This window comes from Cydia splendana, chromosome 24 (genome assembly GCF_910591565.1).
Source record: "Cydia splendana chromosome 24, ilCydSple1.2, whole genome shotgun sequence".
Lineage (NCBI taxonomy): Eukaryota > Metazoa > Arthropoda > Insecta > Lepidoptera > Tortricidae > Cydia > Cydia splendana.
Window position 1 is genome coordinate 4,756,088 of NC_085983.1, and position 20,096 is coordinate 4,776,183.

General features: G+C 37.6%; 1 protein-coding gene across 1 annotated transcript; it reads left to right on the forward strand.

Moving 5' to 3' along the window:
• The first annotated feature begins 335 nt into the window (after positions 1-335).
• On the forward strand, positions 336-7,699 carry LOC134802553 (gastrula zinc finger protein XlCGF46.1-like). Its single transcript, XM_063775209.1, has 9 exons — positions 336-480; positions 748-861; positions 1,273-1,800; positions 3,583-3,707; positions 4,534-4,614; positions 5,771-5,890; positions 6,582-6,779; positions 7,195-7,303; positions 7,531-7,699. Exons 1-9 carry the CDS (start codon positions 367-369, stop codon positions 7,591-7,593), a joined length of 1,452 nt encoding a protein of 483 aa, XP_063631279.1. The 5' UTR covers positions 336-366; the 3' UTR covers positions 7,594-7,699.
• The last annotated feature ends 12,397 nt before the right edge of the window (positions 7,700-20,096 follow it).

The window sequence follows — 20,096 nt, forward strand, 5'->3', positions numbered from 1 at the left end:
GGTCAACAACTTGTCAACCATATGTATGGACTGACGTTTATCTGACATGACGTACCTATACATTTGATGTGCCCCTCCCCCGCAAAAAACGGCAGACTATTTTGTACCGAAAATTTTAGACATGGCGTCTCCGTTGGTTATATCCTCTAAGCTATGGATCGATGTTGTCTGGAATAAATGATTTATATATTATTATTATTATAAATCGGTCGATTTGCTCGCTTCGTCTGGACTGGCCTATTTTGTTGTTGAACGAAGTTGTCAAACTTGTCAAAATGAAATAAGATTATACATTATTTCTTCTGTGATTATACGCTGCTTATCAACGTCTAAAATAGTTATAAACATTTAATAAATGCTTTAAATATGAGTGAAACTGATTCGAAATTGTGTAAAATTTGTCTGAACAGCAATACACAGATTGGGTTGTTCGATAACCCACCGCTGAATAAGTTTTTTAGTCATGTTTTGGGAATGCATGTACGTAATTAACGTACTTACAAGCTTATGTTTATTATTCGGATCCTCACAGAATAAGCCGCCTCGCGAAGTAATTGCCAAGTGAAGCACCGTGTGTAGGCGTGCCACGAGGTGCCTCGCGACGCAAACGGATTCGCGGCCACATTGCCTCGGGCGAGGCATGTCTCTACAGACAGAGTTGTTTCGAGCGGCGAGTCGTTTTGTTCTGTCGCCTATTTCTGATGAAGTGTGTCTGTTTTAGTATACTTATCATATTTTATTTTGTAGGAACCTCCTATAAGAACTTGGCTCTGTGGCTGGTGCGGTTCCACGTTAAAGAAGATTACGAGGCTTGTGCAACTTGCTGAGGAGTCACATGCCTACCTGTCTCAGGTCAAACTGGTGAGCACCAAGAATTAGTATTATTAATAATATTTTTAACCCTTAAATCGACAGAGAACATAGAACATTGTGAGTTTAAATTTCCTTGGCTCTCTATAGTAGCAATGATTCTAGTTAAGAAAAAAAAACTAAAAGAGGATCAAAGGTTACATCCAGTATTTATGACATTGCCGAGTTAGAAAAAAAAAACCAGTTAACGGTTAACTTTTTTGTTTAAGTAGCCTATTTTACAGTTTCATGCATGCTCCCGCTAGTGCCCCTGCAAAATGCGCAGAAGTTATTTTTAGTTCAAGTAATATTCTCTTCTATTCTAGCTGTTTTAACAGATAACCAAAAAGAAATTAATATCAATTAATTTGCCATTGTAAAGTACTAAAACAACATGACTTCAAAGAAATATCTCGTTTTCAGAATAATGAAGAACAGAGAACATGCCATTATGCTCTCTCTTTCCACCACAATGAACATACAGACATTCCTCCTTCACCAACAAAAGACATAAGAAAAACTAAACTAAAAAGAAAACATAAAATTAAAAACAAACAAAAAGATTTAAAAGAAACTGAACATGTACAAGTTGATAATTTAGAAAATGAATATAAAATTGAAGAAATAAAAGTAGAATCATTAGATATTGACGTAGCAGATAATGATATTGAAAATGATGATGAATTTAATGATTTTGTACAAGAAACAGATGAAACAGTTGAAAAAGATGTATTAGACAGACCTAAAAGGAAAGTGAATCCTAAATTACATGCTAAATGTGAACAATATAATTTTACATTGAAAGTGTTAAGCGTAGAAGAGCAGAGAGCGGAATTGGATGAGAAGAAGAAATCAGAGAAGTATTTGAGCAGAAAGTACAAGTGTGAGTTTTGTGGCATCAGTTTTGTGACTAAAGATGTTTTTGAAGAACACAACCTGAGGCATCAGGAGGTGGGTATAAGTTTTTAACCTTTTAACTGCCGTAGACTGACCATATACATATAAGACATACAAAATCGGGCTCAATTCGCCATGGTCTGATTAATAAGATAAAACTTCGTATAACTTCGTACCCCCTGGCGACATGAGCACGGGTGCGTAACGGTCCATATAACAACTTTTGATATATTTTTAGTCGATATAACAATTGAGGGACATAATGCACTTTTGCTATAACAATACATGGTATATTCTTAGAGAGTCTAACTATCGTCAAGTATAATGAACTTGTAATATAACAACATCTAATCTAACATTAACAGCGTATAACGTATATGTGATATAATTATGTTCGATATAACGCTCAGTTGGCATAATGTAGTACTGGTATAATTTGTAATATTTGCTACTATTATAACAACCTACGTATTCGAACTTAAGGCAGGTCTCAGTTAGGTACGACGACGAGCGAAGCGAGGAGGAGTGTTAGGTAGAACTGCGACCCTACAGCGCCAGAACCGACTTTTTTATTACTTTACAAATAAATGTTTTTTAAGTACTGACAAACCTCAACTTATTTTTATACATTAGAATACATTATACCATAAATACTCATAAAAATATTCATTATACCCAGTAAACGTTATATCGAATAGCTTTTATATCCATTAAGCATTATACCCCATGAAAATAGTTATTTTGTTGTTATATCAAAAGTTCATTATACCGTTTAAGTGATTATACACCATGAAATTATATCAAAAGTTGTTATATCTTTTGAAAATATATCAAAAATTGTTATACGGATCATTACACACCCCATGAGCACACTTGATTGAAATATTATGGTGGTTAAAAGGGTAAGAGGTAAAATTTTAGTTTTATATTGAATTTTTACACGTTTCAACATGTAATCAAGTTTCAATGCAAGCTTTTATTTAACTTGCCCTGATGTATAATTGTGTAAATCTTGGAAGCTGAATTTGACCCACATCCCGATTTTCGATTGAGCTGAAATTTGGCATATATGCAATATTATGATGATATGGAAGTGATCTGATGATGGAGACAGGAGTTGGCCATGGGAACTCTGTGATGAAATAACGCAAACTAACTAACTAACAACTTGTTGGGTTGTTACAATTGTCTTGATGAGTATTAGCTGCCTGTGGAAAGATAAGTACAGTCAGCGATAAAAGCTTGTAACCTTGTAAAAAAACTTGAAGCGGCATGCAATAATTAACATGTAAAGTAGACTATACCAACTCTAACTTAGAGTTGGTTTGTTAGAAAAAAAGTAGAGATGCAACGGATAGTTGTTTGGCCGGATACCGGATATTTGGCCTGATCATCGGCCGGATATCCGGTATCCGGCCGCCGGATATTCGACCGGCGAAATTATACCTTCATTTCGGTTTTTCAGGTGTGCATTGTGCAGGCTTTGATCTGTTTCGTAGTGAAAGTTCGCGTGGACTCATTTCTAGGTTCGAAAATGAGTGCGCGTGCAATAGTGGAATGTTTAAAATGTTTTAAAATAATAAACGAGTACGATTATGACCGTCACTGTTTCTTAAATCCAATTTGTTGACTCCAAAATCAAGCAAAATTACTATCCGGTATCCGGCCGGATAGTAGGTCACTATCCGGTATCCGGCCGGATAGTAAAAATAGGACCGGATAGGCCGGATACCGGATAGTAACCGGATATCCGGTGCATCTCTAGAAAAAAGCCACAAAAATGTGTCTAATTTTCATTTATTTTCAGTGTGTTTTTGTACCATATTTTTTATATAGTCCCACAGTCCACACGAATGCCCGTTATGCCGTCTCCGGTTCAGCACATCTTTAGTTCTTTCCCAGCACGTGTTGGCACATGCGCGTCGCTTTACGTGCCGTCTGTGCGGCGCCGTCGTTACACGGTATGCGTTTATTTTATTTACTAGTGTACTATACAAAAGTGTGTCTCTTAACTTCAAACTGGGGTAAATCCATTCGATCCTCACCTCACAGCAAATATCTAGTCTACCTTTTCTTAATACCAACATCGCATAATCTGACAGATGGATTTACCCGAGTTTGAAGTTATTCGACTCAAGTTACGGCTCAATGTTGATCGAAGACACTTATAATTAAAATTATAATTATTTACTGAAATTGACTAGCATAATACATGGACAGTTGAACTGAGATTCGGTCAAATTTAAAGCCTGCTGACGTGGGGTGAGGTAATTCATTCAGGCCTAGCTCATCACTACACCTTATAAAACAAAGTCTCCCGCCGCGTCTGTTTGTGTGTATGTTGACGACCGGTCTGGCCTAGTGGGTAGTGACTCTGTCTGCGAAGCCGATGGTCCTGGGTTCGAATCCCAGTAAGGGCATTCATTTGTGTGATAACACAGATATTTGTTCCTGAGTCATGGTTGTAATCTTTGTATATAAGTATGTATTTATGTATATAAGTATGTATATCGTCGCCTAGCACCCATAGTACAAGCTTTGCTTAGTTTGGGGCTAGGTTGATCTGTGTAAGATGTTCCCTAATATTTATTTATTTATTTTATTTATGTATCTATGTATTTTCGTGATAAACTCAAAAACTACCGAACGGATTTTCATGCGGTTTTCACCTATCAATATAGTGAGTCTTGAGGAAGGTTTAGGTGTATCGTGCGAAGCCGGGGCAGGTCGCTAGTTCTGTATAAAAATCTATACCTTATTATGTGCCTGTATTGTCTTAAATTGCAGGTATAGCGATTGCGACAGCCACCGGCGTAAGTGCGGACAGGCCTGTCCTGGCGTGTGTTCGCTCTGCGGGAAAATATTCACGTGAGTCCAATATTAAACAAAATATTTATACGGATATATCTTCGGACCAGTGTACGGATACAGTGACCGTTGCGTGTTGTGCCGTGGCACAGAATAAATAATAGTACTACCGTACAGAAAGGAAACTTCCTACAAAACCGAAGTTTGACAGCGGTTCAGGGTCGAACCATGCTGTCCCTTTCTAATGTATGGCACTATCCCTTTCGGCTATTTAGGGTTGTCAAAATTCAAGCCATTATCTTATCTGTGGTCGTGCACGCAAAGGGACTTCAAGTTGTGTCAACCCTGATAATTGCTCGGAGCAATGCTGAGCCGAGCGGAGCCGAGTTTGGCCGAAGTCAGGAATTTCGCACCCCTGGCCGTGGGCAATAAACATTAAACTTTAACGGGTAGCTGCAATTTCTTTGTCTACCCCGAACATTTTTATAAACTAATTTCGGGTAGTTTAGTGGTGTTTCATTTATATCCCCGTTGACATATTTGCTGGGACGTCAATGTTTCCGTGACCACCCGTGAATTTAAGGTAAAAATAATGAAAGTATATCACGGTAGACCCGGTTGTGTAATTAAAAATGTGTACAAAACGCGAGAGTTTAGTGTGATATTAAATTATGTATTGGAGCATTCCATGACATTGTCTACCGTCGTCCCGTTCAAACGCGAGTTTTCTGAAGATTTGTAGGTATAGGAGTTACTTTTTCTATATCAAATGGTTAAAAATATGACCAGAAAAATAATCGTCGGCTTTAAGTTTGAAATAATTCTAAAAGCTGAGTCCACAAAAAAAAAACATACAATTAAAAACTGCTGAAAAACTTTGTAAAGATTTATAAATACTTAAATACATAGAAAACACCCGTGACTCCGGAACAAATATTTGTGCTCATCACACAAATAAATGCCCTTACCAGGATTCGAAACCGGGGCTATCGATTTCATAGGCAGGCTCACTCCCACTAGGCCAGCCAGACAGGTCGTCAGATTAGTTTTAGCAAAGAGAATAGAGTGTATAGGATTGTCAAAGTAAATTATGTAGCCACTGTAAATTTACTGCCATCTTTCCACAGACAATAAAACTGTTGGAACGCCATTGTGTATATTTTTGGAAATATGTACCTACACGTTTCAAAGTGAATATGTATAAACTATGTTACAGAAACCAGAATTCGCTGGACAACCATTTAAGGGGCGTGCACTACAGAAAAGAAAAGAAGTTTGTGTGTTCGTATTGCAATCAGAAGTTTCAGACCAAGCAGCGACTCGCCATACATACCAGGTAATAAAATAAGTACAGTCGGCAGCAATCGTTGCTAAGCGGGCGAGGTGCTCAAAATGATCTTGACACGACTTTATTGTTAAGAGAATAAGAGGGCGTCAAGGTAATTTAAAACACCTCTCCCGCTTAGCAACTGTACTTAAATACATATTAGCATAGAGAAATATACCTAAGTAAGGAAATAGTGGTAACTCCATACATCAGTTTTCTTACCAAATCGCGAGTTATTTCGTAGTCGACACTGTTCTCTATGATATTAGAGACACTTTCATTGTCGACGCTAACTTTCCAAGTTCATAATCACCGTATGAGCCCTAACTCGAGGGATTTAAAAAATCCTGCCTCCTAGTTTGGAATATGTACTGCCCCACACATTTTGTGGTCACAGGATTGTAAAATGTCAATTTTTGATACTTGGGGGTCCTTTTTTAGGGTTCCGTACCTCAAAAGGAAAAAAAACGGAACCCTTATACGATTACTTTGTTGTCCGTCTGTCTGTCCGTCCGTCCGTCCGTCTGTCTGTCGTCTGTCGTATTTATCCGGTTTTTTATGAATATCGTTGCTAAACTCCACAAAAACGTTATAACGTGATAATACTTCAAAAAAACGAAAGTTTTTTTTGTTGCAAATATTTTTTTTTGTAAAACTGAGGGTAAAGATATAGTAAAATAAATTGAATACTCCCTTCCAGGACTCACACCGGCCTAAAACCATACACCTGCGAACTATGCGGACGCTCCTTCGCTTCGAACTCTAATCTACGTTACCACCTAGCGGCACACGCCCAAGCCCGTCCGCATTACTGCGTCGAATGCGACAAATCTTATAAAACAAGGAAAGGACTAAGGCGACATCTGTTGGAAAGCGCTTCACATGTAGGAAAGAAAACGTAAGTTTTTGATTTAATAATCATATTATCATTATTGTTCATGTTGGTACAAATAAAAACAGGTTACATTTACAAAATTAAGGCGCAACATGAGACCCAGTCAGGGGATTTTTTTTCTATTGTAGGTATGTACTTACTGTAGACCTTATCTGGTTGCATTAATTTAATAATGGTATGTCAGCTTTCTCTGAAGTAAAGTATAGCCTTCGTATTTCGGAACTGCACATTTCGCATTAGTATGGTTTCAAACCATATTCATGTAAGATATGCGGGCGTTCGAGGCAAAAACCAACCTGAGTATACTGAGATACCATATCACCTATCGAAATCTTGAATATATATTGTGTTTTTAAAAGTGTATACAAATTGCAAATGAATAATGAAGTAATTATTATTATTCTATCTAATATTTCAGTCACTCGTGCCACCACTGCCTGAAAAGTTTCATTTCAGAGAAACTACTGGCGTCTCACATCAGCTCCGTGCATACGAGGGAACCTAACTCCTGTACTCTTTGCCAGAAGGTACAATTTTCTATTTTTAAATTTTAAACATCTCTTTTATAAAAAAAAAGTAATCTTTGATATTCTTCGAGCACCACCGGCTTCCGACACGTCGGAAGGGAGGAGCCCAAGCGATATCTTACCGTACAAATCGTACTGCCATTTTTCGTTCAAATATAAACTTCATGCATGAGGCTAATTATAGCTTTGTTAATTCTTTTGGGCCTAATTAAACTTTTTATTTTCAGACATTCTTGACTGCTTCTAGTTTAAAGAAGCACATCCGAAGCGTACACGAACCGACAGTCTAACCAAGAGGGCTGCTAACTTTTGGAAATAGCCATCCGGGGTTAGACAAGTAGACAAGTCAAGTACCCTTACCACGAGTCACTGACAGTGTCGACACTGACATATACGCTAACTTCTACGTAACTTACTTTCTATGCATCTCGCTCGTACTGACGTATGAATTAAACTCTTAATTAAGTATTTAAGTTTAATTTCCGACCCATTTCATACCTTGTCACAGTGACATTCAATATGAATGTCGCCAGAGACCTCATACTTACTATTGCCACTTTGACAAGGTACAAAATGTGTCGGAAATTGTACTGTACATGTCCATAAGTGTGCTTCTAACGTGTACCTAAATGTAAATAATATGTATGTTTTAATAAATGAAATTATAATAAGGATTTAGTTGTTTGTTATTTAATAATCATAATATCATTACTACTACTACAATATCCAATCCATGGTCTATGACGACCGGTCTGGCCTAGTGGATAGTGACCCTGCCTGCGAAGCCGATGGTCCTGGGTTCGAATCCCAGTAAGGGCATTTATTTGTGTGATGAACACTAATATTTGTTCCTGAGTCATGGGTGTTTTCTATGTATATAAGTATGTATTTATCTATATAAGTATGTATATCGTCTCCTAGCACCCATAGTACAAGCTTTGCTTAGTTTGGGGCTAGGTTGATCTGTGTAAGATGTCCCCTAATATTTATTTTTTTATTTATTTATGAAAAACTGAACTGAAAACAAGTTCATACAGGTCCGCGATCTGCACTCCCCATGTGTTTTTGTCTCTTTTCCTCTGGACCGAGCGGGAATGTTTATGAAAAGAAACGGAACCGTCTCATGCCTGACTGCAAAGTGCGCCAGCTAGCGGACGCCCTTAAAAAGAATTTGTTTATTGGTAAATATTCGGCAGTTCGAACCGAACTATTCGGCCGAATACGAACATAGAAAAATATGCCGTTTAATTCGGCCCATTTCTAATTTGGGGTAACATAGTCTGTCCTAATTCTGCACCGACTTGGCAGTATGTAATAAAAGGCTGTCGCCCTCGCTGATAAATAAGCTTGTCTCTTTCTCTAATGTTGTCATAGATAAATAATAGGGCCTGGTGGGGTAAGTATAAAATACGGATAAAAAAAACTTAAGTTTTTAACACTCAAAAACATATTCTATTTCATTCCTATTCCATTTAAAAAGAAGCTTTGTGTGTAGACTTCGTTTTAGTGTCTTGTCAGGTCGTTCATTGACTGATCCAGGCGTTTTCGTATTTGGTTGCTTAACCCATGCTTAACCAATAAATGTTACAACTACCCGAAAATGTACAAATTGTTTGTTTACATTTATTTAAATATCTGAAGATACAGATTATACGCACTACAAAGACACACATGTGTTTGTCAACTCGACTATTCTTCAGGCAATACAATTACTATGAAATGAAATAACACCTTATTTTATAGGCAAAAGTGCTGGTAGGTACCTAAATAATTATATATTTTAAAAACTATCTTGTTACACTATTAAGTCGCCAAAAACTATTCGCTGCTCGTCGCTTGGCGGGCATCTGCCTAAAAGTTCATTTTGGAAGTCAAGGCGATCGCAAACGCAACACTTTCCAGTTTCAAAAGAAGCAAAACGCCTACGAATACTTTAATGACGTAACTGACTCTTTTTAAATGGCGCTTAATCCCTTATTGGACGCGCGTCGCACGCGCATCTACGTTGAAGACGAGCCCCTTTGATACAATCGATCGTCAAGCGATTCAAGCGCTTTAGGGCGCTGGTTTTGTTAACAACTTTAGCCCGCGACTTGAAGTGCAATTGGATAGAAAGTAATCGTCTAAGAGCTAGCCACGGCAATAGGTATGCAATTTATAGAGCAACGAAATCCCTCTAGTTAGTATGCCATACTATCATTATTAATTAATCCGGGCGCCTGGCAGCTGTCTAGCGGTGGGTGTGGGAGTGGATGGGCAACAAAGTGGTTGTAAAATCAATTGAAGGTGTGCAATTTATAGAGCTCTGAGTTTGGTGTGATATAATAGCTAATTATGTATTTAATGCAAATATAACAATGCCAGGCGTTTTATTTGGGAGAAAAGTAGTGCCAGGTGATGAAAATACACAATCACTTGTGCGCCTGCAGGAAGTACTTACAATTGCTTTACGCATAGATTGTGAGTCAGGTGCAATTTGCTCGTGATCTTCCTGCAGGCGCACAAGTGATTGTGTATTTTCATCACCTGGCAATACTTTCCCCCAAATAAAACGCCTGGCATTGTTATATTTGAATTAAATACATAATTAGCTATTATATCACACCAAACTCAGAGCTCTATAAATTGCACACCTTCAATTGATTTTACAACCCCTTTGTTGCCCATCCACTCCCGCACCCACCGCTGAACAGCTGCCAGGCGCCCGAATTAATTAATAATGATAGTATGGCACACTAACTAGAGGGATTTCGTTGCTCTATAAATTGCATACTTACCTATTTCCGTGGCTAGCTCCGGCTATAAGTATAATAGGCGTTTACATTCTCGTGCGAGCCGCGAGCCGAACCCACGAGCCGCGAATGTAAATCGCCTATAAGAATTTGGATAAAGTGAAAGGGTTATAGATACTACTTATGAACCATTCTAAAATAGCATTACACTAAAATATATATAGTTTCTTATATAAACTGTTTATTACCTAGCTAACATTTTTGTTCTAACAATTTATTCGTTTAAATGTATAACGAATAAATTGTTAGAACAAAAATGTTAGCTGGGAAGAGCGGGGTCTCCTGTCACAGGTATATTATACTTACTAGGAGACTCCATTAACTGTATTGTTTAAACGAAACCTTTACCTAAATATATAATTTTCAATTTTCAATTTTTCAATTACCACTGAATGCATGATCATAATTTGTATGGTCGGAAACTACATCACATTATAGTCAATATAGTTACCTACTTATTTGTTTTAAAAAGGTGGGCAAAGTTCCAGTTTCTCCCCTTATGCTAAAATATTGATACCCGAGCAAGCGAAATATTCCAAAATTGAGCAGGGTTCAAGACACGCGCAAAGCAAATAAGTTATAGTTATTTGTTTTACAAGGGGGCAAAGTTCTTGTTTAACTGCTCGTGCTAATATTGATACCCGAGCAAGCGAAAGATTCCAAAATTGAACCACGAGCGTAGTGAGTGGTTCGAAAAATGGAATCTTGAGCGTTGCGAGGGTTTCAAAGCACGAGGGTTAAACAAAATTTGCCCCCAAGTGAAACACAAAAATTTTCACCACACCAACCCGAAGCAAATATTAAATGTAAAATATCAAACAAAATCAAACCAAATCAAATTCAAATGAATGTTATTAAATATTTATCATCCAAAATCATCATTTAAAAGTTAATTCTACCAGCAAACATAAGAAAACAACTCAAAATTTGTATTTGATTACTTTGCCTCACATGTGAATTACTGATAGCAAAGTGCAACTTTGCTATTCGTTTTTGAAGTGCAAAGTAAGCCTTTCCGAGCTGGTGTGGTGAAAAATAAATTATGCTACCGACTTCATTTAAAAAGAAATTTGAAAAATGTAGGCGCGTTAGATCGATCTCCCATATTTTTTAAATTTCGTGCCTTTTATTACTAACAAAGTTGGCTTGCCAGAGTGTAAATAGAGTTAGACCAAGATAACTCTGCAACGATCTTGATAGCACATGCAAGTGTTATTTATACTATACAACATAATTTCATAGAAGTTTGACGGTTAAAATAACACTTGCACTGCGTGTGCTATCAAAATCGTTGCAGACTTTTCTTGGTCTAACTCTAGGTAGGAAAAAAACTCAAAATGTGAATCAATTTACTTCTGGATAAAATACAACTTTGTCATCAGTTTTTGATGAATAAAGGGAGCCTTTACGAGCGTGTGTGGTAAAAAATAATAATTAAAAACTTAGAGCGCTTTTTTCGCTTTTTTCCACAATGCGTGTCTGCCAAACCGGTTGTTTCATGACGTCGGTCTCCGCCGGGCGCGCGTCACTGAATTTTAAAATTCGAACCACTCCCGAAGCGCGCGGACGCGACCGGCATGCATGACAACTTTTTCATAAAATTCTGTGAATAAAACCTACAATTTTATATGAAATTTATGTTTAATTTACTGTTAAAGTTTCGTGGTTGTGTTATCGTGTAGTGTTGTGGATTATTTGGATTTATAACAGGATGGCGGTAAGTTATTTGTTTTTTTACCGGCATGTGAAGCGGTGAATGAATGTTTCGGGTTTCACATTTTTTATGATTGTGTCATTTGTGAAGGATAGGTGTTGTTTCTTAAATAAGTTTCGAACGAAAAAGTATTTGATGCCGATAGCAAGTGTGGAAGGGATCTAATTTGCGCTTAAATGGTTGACTCTACTGTAGAGTTTAATAATGAGGTCTAATTTTTTTTTAAAACGTAAAAACATTACAATATAGAATATTATATGTTGTTATAATTTTTAATTAAATACTAGGTACTTATACGTAGCCGAAAATTGAGTAAAAACTATAAATGATGGCAAACAGGAAAAATCGTACTTTCCTTGTTTATTACGTATAATACCAAAACAACCTAAATTATTTTTAGAGAATAGGTACCTATTTGTTTTACAAGGGGGCAAAGTTGTTGTTTAACCGCTCGTGCTAATATTGATACTCGATCAAGCGAAAGATTCCAAAATTAAACCACGAGTTTAGCGAGTGAAACAAAATTTTTTTCACCACAAGCAGTGGGGAGCTGTGGGGAGACTCCTGACTTCGAGCAAACTCGGCTCGGTGGAAAAAGTCCCACTTTTCCATTATTTCCAGGTATATATGGTATGGTTTACAGACGTTTCTGATTTATATAAATATATGTGACGTTTCCTATGAAAAGGGATCTTATTGTCGATGGCGCTTACGCCATTATTAATATTATTATGCTCCGATATAAATACAATGCCGCGCGACCGCGACGCTGTGCGGCGTAAGCGCCATCGACAATAAGGTCCCTTTTCATAGATAATGCCCCATATAGATATAGATAAATAAAACCATTCTTTATTGAATTGAAACCTACAACACGAAACCTTTTACACTCATCTTTCTCGCATTGTCCCGGCATTTTGCCACGGCTCATGGGAGCCTGGGATCCGTTTGGAAATCACAGGAATTGGCGTAGGCACTAGTTTTTACGAAAGCGACTGCCATCTGACTTTCCAGAGGGTAAACTAGGCCTTCCCTAGTTTCCTCACGCGTGGAACCTTACACTAAATTTAATGATGTCATGCGGAAGCCATGTAGCCATATAAGATGTCTAACATATGTTACAAGCTTGGGTTCGCATGAAATAATAATAAATTAGGTTTTTATTGATACAGCAGTGTCTGCGAACGACATTAGAGTGTGTGTACGCTTAAGTTTGCACCAACTTCAATATAACAAAGAACAAAATGAGATAGTGTCGTAAAATGTGTTCGAATATTCTCTAAAGGGGCCCACTGATTGACAGTCCGCCGGACGGTATCGGCCTGTCAGTTAGAACAAAATTTTACAGTTCCGAACAACTGACAGGCCGATACCGTCCGGCGGACTGTTAATCAGTGGGCCCCTTTAGGCTATGAATTTAATTTTGCCTTATTTCAAAAACATAACCCAAATCAGTTATCACACTGATGCGGTTTCCGGATGCGGCATTTTGATAACCGCCTAATCTACTCCGTTCCAGGAACCTAGCTTAGAGGAGAATCAGCAGAATTAATAACCAAATTAGCTTAATTTATTTGCAAAGCATTTTTTTCTAATTAAACTGGTCCAGAGTCGCGATTTCGATCCACGTCCGAGACAGTGTGTTTCCACTTTTAATATATTATGTATGTAATTCTATGCTTTATATGGCATATGGCATCGTTTGCCGATGTTTCTGCTTTTGTCCATACGAACTTGATATAATGAATGAATGAATGTATGAATGAATGAAATGAATGAATGAAATTATTTATTCCAGAAATAATAATCCATATGTGATATAATAACGCAGGTACTTATTTACTTACCCCCTTATTCATAAATCTTTACGGGCCTGATTTAGTTAAATTATGTTTTTGATCCCTTTCATACAAATACAAAAGTCAAAATGACAGATAAGGACAAGCGATTATTAAGCTAATTCAAGCCAGTAACGCGTTTACGAACATAAACGGGAGGCGATGACAAAATTCATTTTATTTAATTACATGTTTCGGTGGCTGCCATTCCTCAACCCACCAACGGAGTGGCAGCTGATGTCCATGAGGGTTCATCATACATAGCCGTTAACCACTACGAGTATACGAGTTATTACCCGGGAGGCGATTGGTCACGGAAATCTGTTCCGGGCTCGCGCTCTATTATATTCAAAGACGTCAGCTGACGCGCGCGGCTACAGCCGAATTTCAACCTTCGGGCATTTCGGCAAGGATCACGATGGCGCGCCGCGCACGATAGGTGTGGCGTAGGGTGCCTAAAGGGGCCCACTGATTAACAGTCCGCCGGACGGTATCGGCCTGTCAGTTAGAACAAAATTTTGACAGTTCCGAACAACCGACAGGCCGATACCGTCCGGCGGACTGTTAATTAATGGGCCCCTTTAGTAAACTAAACACTCACTACAGTAGTAAGCTAAATTTAGTAACCGGAAAGACATAAATATAAACAATCCTAACTGTCCAGTTATTAATATGTATAGATGTTTACGGATGCACATCCTGTGAAAGCAGATGCAAATCAGAAAGCTAACAAATTAAAAATGTACAAGCGACTTCCACCTTCCCAACGTTTTGACGGTTTCGTGTCCATAAATATTCATATAAAGGCCTGTCCAGACGGGAACAATTTTTCGCCAATCTGATTAAATTGACCAATCAAATCAGGTGGGGCGGTCGCACACGCCAATTTGGCCACTTTCACCAATTTTATATTTATGGTGATATTTGAGCGCTCTAAATTTAAAAAATGCCCCCATACGCTAATACTAGCGTCACATTTTGGTATTCTTGCGTCCGCACCCCATTGTATCGGTAGGTAATATCGGTCATAATCGGCGGTTGAATTCGGTCGGTCTGATTTGATCGGTCAATTTAATCAGATTGGCGAAAAATTGTCCCCGTCTGGACACGCCAATCAATACTGCATTTATAATGATAGGAAATGTTTAGATGTAATGCCCTAGTGATGGATATAGGTAAGTCACAACTAGGAATTAGGTTCCTATTATTATTTATTCCTGTATTCTGAAATTTAGGGAACAGAAGACAACTTTTGTTACTGTTTCTTCTCTTACAGTCAATGTCCCAGTATTCCTGAATCCAGTAAATTGGTTCGGTTGGACACATGGTCCGATGCGCGATGCACTAAAAATAGATAGTAACGGACTTTCCGCATGCTTGCTGAGAAACGGTGCGCCCGCGCCGGCGTCGGTGAAGAAAAATGTGGCGTGCCAGGTAAAAGGGACCCGGCCCCAGCATGCCAATCGCTAACGCTATATATGTAGCGAACGAAGCGCAACTGTCAATGTCACACTAATATGGACGAGTGATAGAGAGACAAAGCGATTCGATGGCGAAGCGCAAGCGATTGTCACCTTGGCTAAGCCGCCAGTAGCCTTATCACTTATCACGTCTGTCAAACTGTAGAGTTCGAAACTTGTCGCCAATATCGACGAATAATTACGTGAGTTAATTAAACCGTATTTGTAATATTTTAAAATATGTGTCACGAAAGTTTAACTTCTATTAGTGTCAAACTGACATAATATACCTATTCGCTAACGTCTGCGTTCCTTACTTTCTATAGATACAGCTCGCTCGCACTAATATGCAAGTACGAGCGAGATGTATATAAAGTAAGTTAGGCACACGCTAGTGAATATGTCAGTGTCAAACTGGTGGCGCGCGTAATAATTGGTCTCTCTTAAGTCCCTTTTTATTCGGAACGACACACAAGTAGGTACTCTAAAGTTCTAAGTCTAAGTCTAGACCCCTTTAAAGTGGTAGAGTCTGTGCGGAAAGAGAAGAGTCGTGGGATTTGAGGGCGCGCCAGTGTTATTTTATGGTTTTTGCTATGCTGACAACACTGGTCACGTGATTATAGTACGACACTAAAGGTCATGATACTTGAATCCCTTTTGTTCCGGTTTTTTACCACGGCTTACTAAACGGACCCTGGTGGTGGTGTCGGCTCGTCAACTCAATCCTCTGACTTAGCGCAGGCACTAGTTTTCTTTTGAAAACAAACTCTTGTTTTTATGTCTCAGTGACAGAAAAAGTGACAGTGCGATTGACAAAACTGCTAAAACTAGTTAAGAATCTGCCCAATACAACTGTAATTTTAGTACCAAACAAGATAGAGTCTCATTTATGTACTGCCTATTTGCCTAATCTGTGCAGTCCAACAGTTATTTTAATACAAACCCGGGTAGATCGGGTAGAAATTGGGCAATAGAACTGTAATTTTACTATCTGGCATATATTTCACCCATTGTAAACTTGACTTGTAATGTATGTGTATATTATTAATAATAAATATGTGACGTTCCACGGGAAAAGGTACCTTATGAGGGTTTCTAGTTTCGGAGATATGAAATGTATTGTAAAGAGGTGAAAAAATGCTCAATTTTTTTTTATTGTGTGATCTGAAACCTTAATGCGTAACGTTTGTTTACCTGTTTTTATTTTTGTTATAAGTTAGTTATAAGCCTAGTAATGTCGTCTCAGAGTTTAGTAGAAAAGGTACCTTATGGAAAAAAGATTGAATATTCCCAAAAAAACTAGTCAATACGGGAAAAGAAGTTTGGTAGAGAACTGTATTAGCATTCTGCAAAACTAATTTGATAATTTCAGTTCTGGTTGGGGCGCCTCGCAAATATTATAACCGTACATAGACCGACATCACAAATCCAAGTAGCCTGCTATTATACCAAAGTTACTCTCGTCAAGTCTTTCTTAACTAGAATAATCTTGATTTGGTTTGGTCGCATGCAGTAAATCAGCCATTGGTTTGCTGAAAAATGCTAATACCCGACGCATTACCTTATGGAATATCTGAGGTCATTGAACCTCAATGCCGCTTATCTTCAATAGCAACCGAAATATATTATTGATAAGAAATAGACGATTTATACCATTACCAAAATATTATTAGTTTATTCTAACTGTTCCATCATCATCATGCCTCATCATGTAACTTAATCACAAGGTACCTTTTCATTACATACAAATTATTGGTCTTTTTTGAGATTATTATGACGAAGAACTAATTAAATTTGGGGCAGTTTAATGTAAATTAATATTTTCTATTCATAAAAGATAAACTGTAATATGATTGATATTTTGTAGTGATGTATTATTCGATTTATTTCCATAAGGTACCTTTTCGTAAATGTATGGAGCAAATACTGTTATTGTTATGTAAGTTTAAAGTGGCATAAGGGGTTAAATATAGTATTTAGTTGGGGTTTTAGGATTTATTTCATTTGAATGACAGAATTTCTTTCATATGTGCTCAGAAAAATTGATTGTGTGTCACATTAAAAGTAAAAATATTCAATTTTGTGATTTTATATGAAAAAGTCAGAAAATACATTTTCACCTCTAAATCGGTATTGTTTTTTGCTTAAACTGTCTGTCAGTGTCGTTTTCTAATAGATAAAATTTAAATCTTGAGAGCTCATTGCAATCAATCGTGAAAATGAAATAAAACTTTATTTGCAAGAGATTGGTTAGTATACACATAAATCAGTCGATATCAAAAGTTTCTATTTGCATTACAGAACAAGTCGCAATATTTTTTTAATCTCAGATATATAAGGTATTATTATTTGTTGTCAACTATGTAACTTACTTCAGGAACATAGTTTTTTAGGCGGCTAAACTTAAAACTTCTCTATCGTAAAGTTGCTCATTTCACAACATTATTTTCAAAAAATCATATCTCTGTAACTACGCAACCTAGTAGGTTGATCTTTTGTGTTATCGATAGCTTATTTATTGTAGATTACTGGGGTATGCATAACTCCATACCCGCCATAAGGTACCTTTGACCGTGGGACGTCACATATGAATATGAATAATAATAGTGCATAAGTACGTAGGCCTTATTGGGATATGTCCGGTTCTCTTATCTCACGATATTTTACTTCGCCGTAAAGTCACTGCTAAATATGAAATATAATTTCGTAACTAACAGAACCTAGTAAACGAACTTACAAATAAAGAAATATTTTATTAGAAAAAGTTTTATTCAGAACCTAGTAAACGAACTTACAAATAAATAAATATTTTATAAGAAAAAGTTTTATTCTTTGTAATCGAAGTCTGAATTAAAATATTCAATGTCACTTATGTTTGAGCTAGCTTCAGAACAAGCAGGGACACTCATAGAACTATCTTCATCTGAACTGGATTTGCTTGAATCCGGCACGTAGATTACGAATTCTTGCATATCACCTACTTAGCGGTCTTTTATCGTAGGTAGGTAGGTAGGATTACACAATCCTGAAAAAAAAATTTACATATAAATATGCATAAAATGGCAAGTATCAAGACTATTTGTCAGTTATTTTAAAGATCATGAATGACCTGTATATTTATGAAAATTAATATATTTTGAATGAATATACTTACCGATTATGTACTGGAGACAAGTTACTTAGAGGGCTTATTAAATAGGTAATTATTTAATATTAAATACAACATCAATACCCGTGAATAGCGGAAACACGTTCCGCGACTTTTTGCAGGTAGGTAGGTGTAGGTAGTTGGCTTTTAGCAGTTTTCTTCCCGCTGACAAAACCGATCAATGTTAAATATAATTTTCCTTGTGGTTTTATGTACGGTTTTATCGTGTTTTGATAATATTTTATACGTAAAACTTGCGGTTTTTTTAAATCTAAATATACAATGACAGAAGTTTGTTTACTTTTTACAAGACAGGTGTCAAAGGTTTGATTGCCATATATTATAAAATTTAAAATGTTAGTTCCCGTTTCTGCTACGACTCTTCTCTTTCCGCACAGACTCTATGACGTGGTAGCACGCGATCTTGCCAACCAGAGACAAGCAACTAATAAGGACAAATAGTGTCCTATAGTTTTATTTAAACTCTTTGGCTGTATTTTGTTGTAGATTTTTTTTCTTTAAAGTTCTATAAAATTTGGTGCATAGATAGAGTTCCCCATTATGTACAATATAAGCTCAATTTCACTGTAGTATGCCGTAAAAGATCTTCCACAACGGAAAATTACATTAGGTACATTTTTTCGGGACATGTTGTAATTTCGTATTACCTATTCCACCCAGAATAAAGAAGCTCTTCAAGCCAGCCAAATTTTATTGCAATCTAACGGACAGGGTACTATTAAATCAGAGTTTATTAGCCTTTCCAGGTCTGTTTTATCGGTGTCAAACTGACATATAGTCTGTATTAACTTACTTTCTATACAATCTCGTTCGCAGCTCGCACTAATATGCCAGTACGAGCGAGATCGAGATGCATAGGAAGTAAATTACGCTCACGCTAGCGATGTCAGTGTTTAAAGTCGTGGTAGCCGTAAAGTAGTTGCATGTTCAATATAAGTTACGCACATTGTGTATCGATTGCCAGTCTACCCTTTTTGGGGTCTCTGTCCAATGACAATAGATGATATAATGTGATACAATGATATTCAAAATGACGTGAAATCGCATGACAATGCTAATTTAATCATACGAGTCAACTGTCAAGGCTCTTTGATGTTATTTGCAGTACATTGGCGGCATTTTCAAGCTAATAAAGATGGCGACTAAGCGTTATTAGGGTTCCATATTTCGAAAGTAAAAAAACGGGAGCCTTATAATCAATAAAAAACTGTACCTATAGGCATTATTATTTATTATTTGTCTGTCTTTCCATATCTCGGGACCATGGGGTCCCGGACCTTTGGGAGGCGTGCGTGGGGCCGAAGCCAACAGCGCAGAGGCCCTTTAAGACAAATTAATCTAAAGGCAAGGGATACACGTGGCGGATACCATCCCCGAACGCACAATATGATACATCCGGAGATGGTCCCCGCCAGGTGCAAAGACTATTGCAGTGCAGCACTTTTGTGCTGCGATGGGAACTAAGGTCATAGGCTATAGATTTGAATGTTGGATGGACTGGATATCGGGCTATGGGAGGAGACTAGCGGACACCTGCCGTGACAATCAGTCTCAAAATTGTATGAGACAGGTGGTGACTTGCCAACTCATAGAGTGGGCCCCGCAATGGCCGCACGCACAGTGCGACAACAGGGCAACACTTTGGAGTGGCTGTAAGGTTGTCGAGAGGTGAGTCTGCGGTAGCCAGATCCCGGTAATCCGTTCAGCAACCCGCCGGCGTTATGACATTTTACACTTCCAACCTGGAGCATAGGTCCCGCTCTTGCGACTCCACTCTGGCCGGCCAGTCAAGGCAAGCACAGAGGCGAGGGCCAGATGAA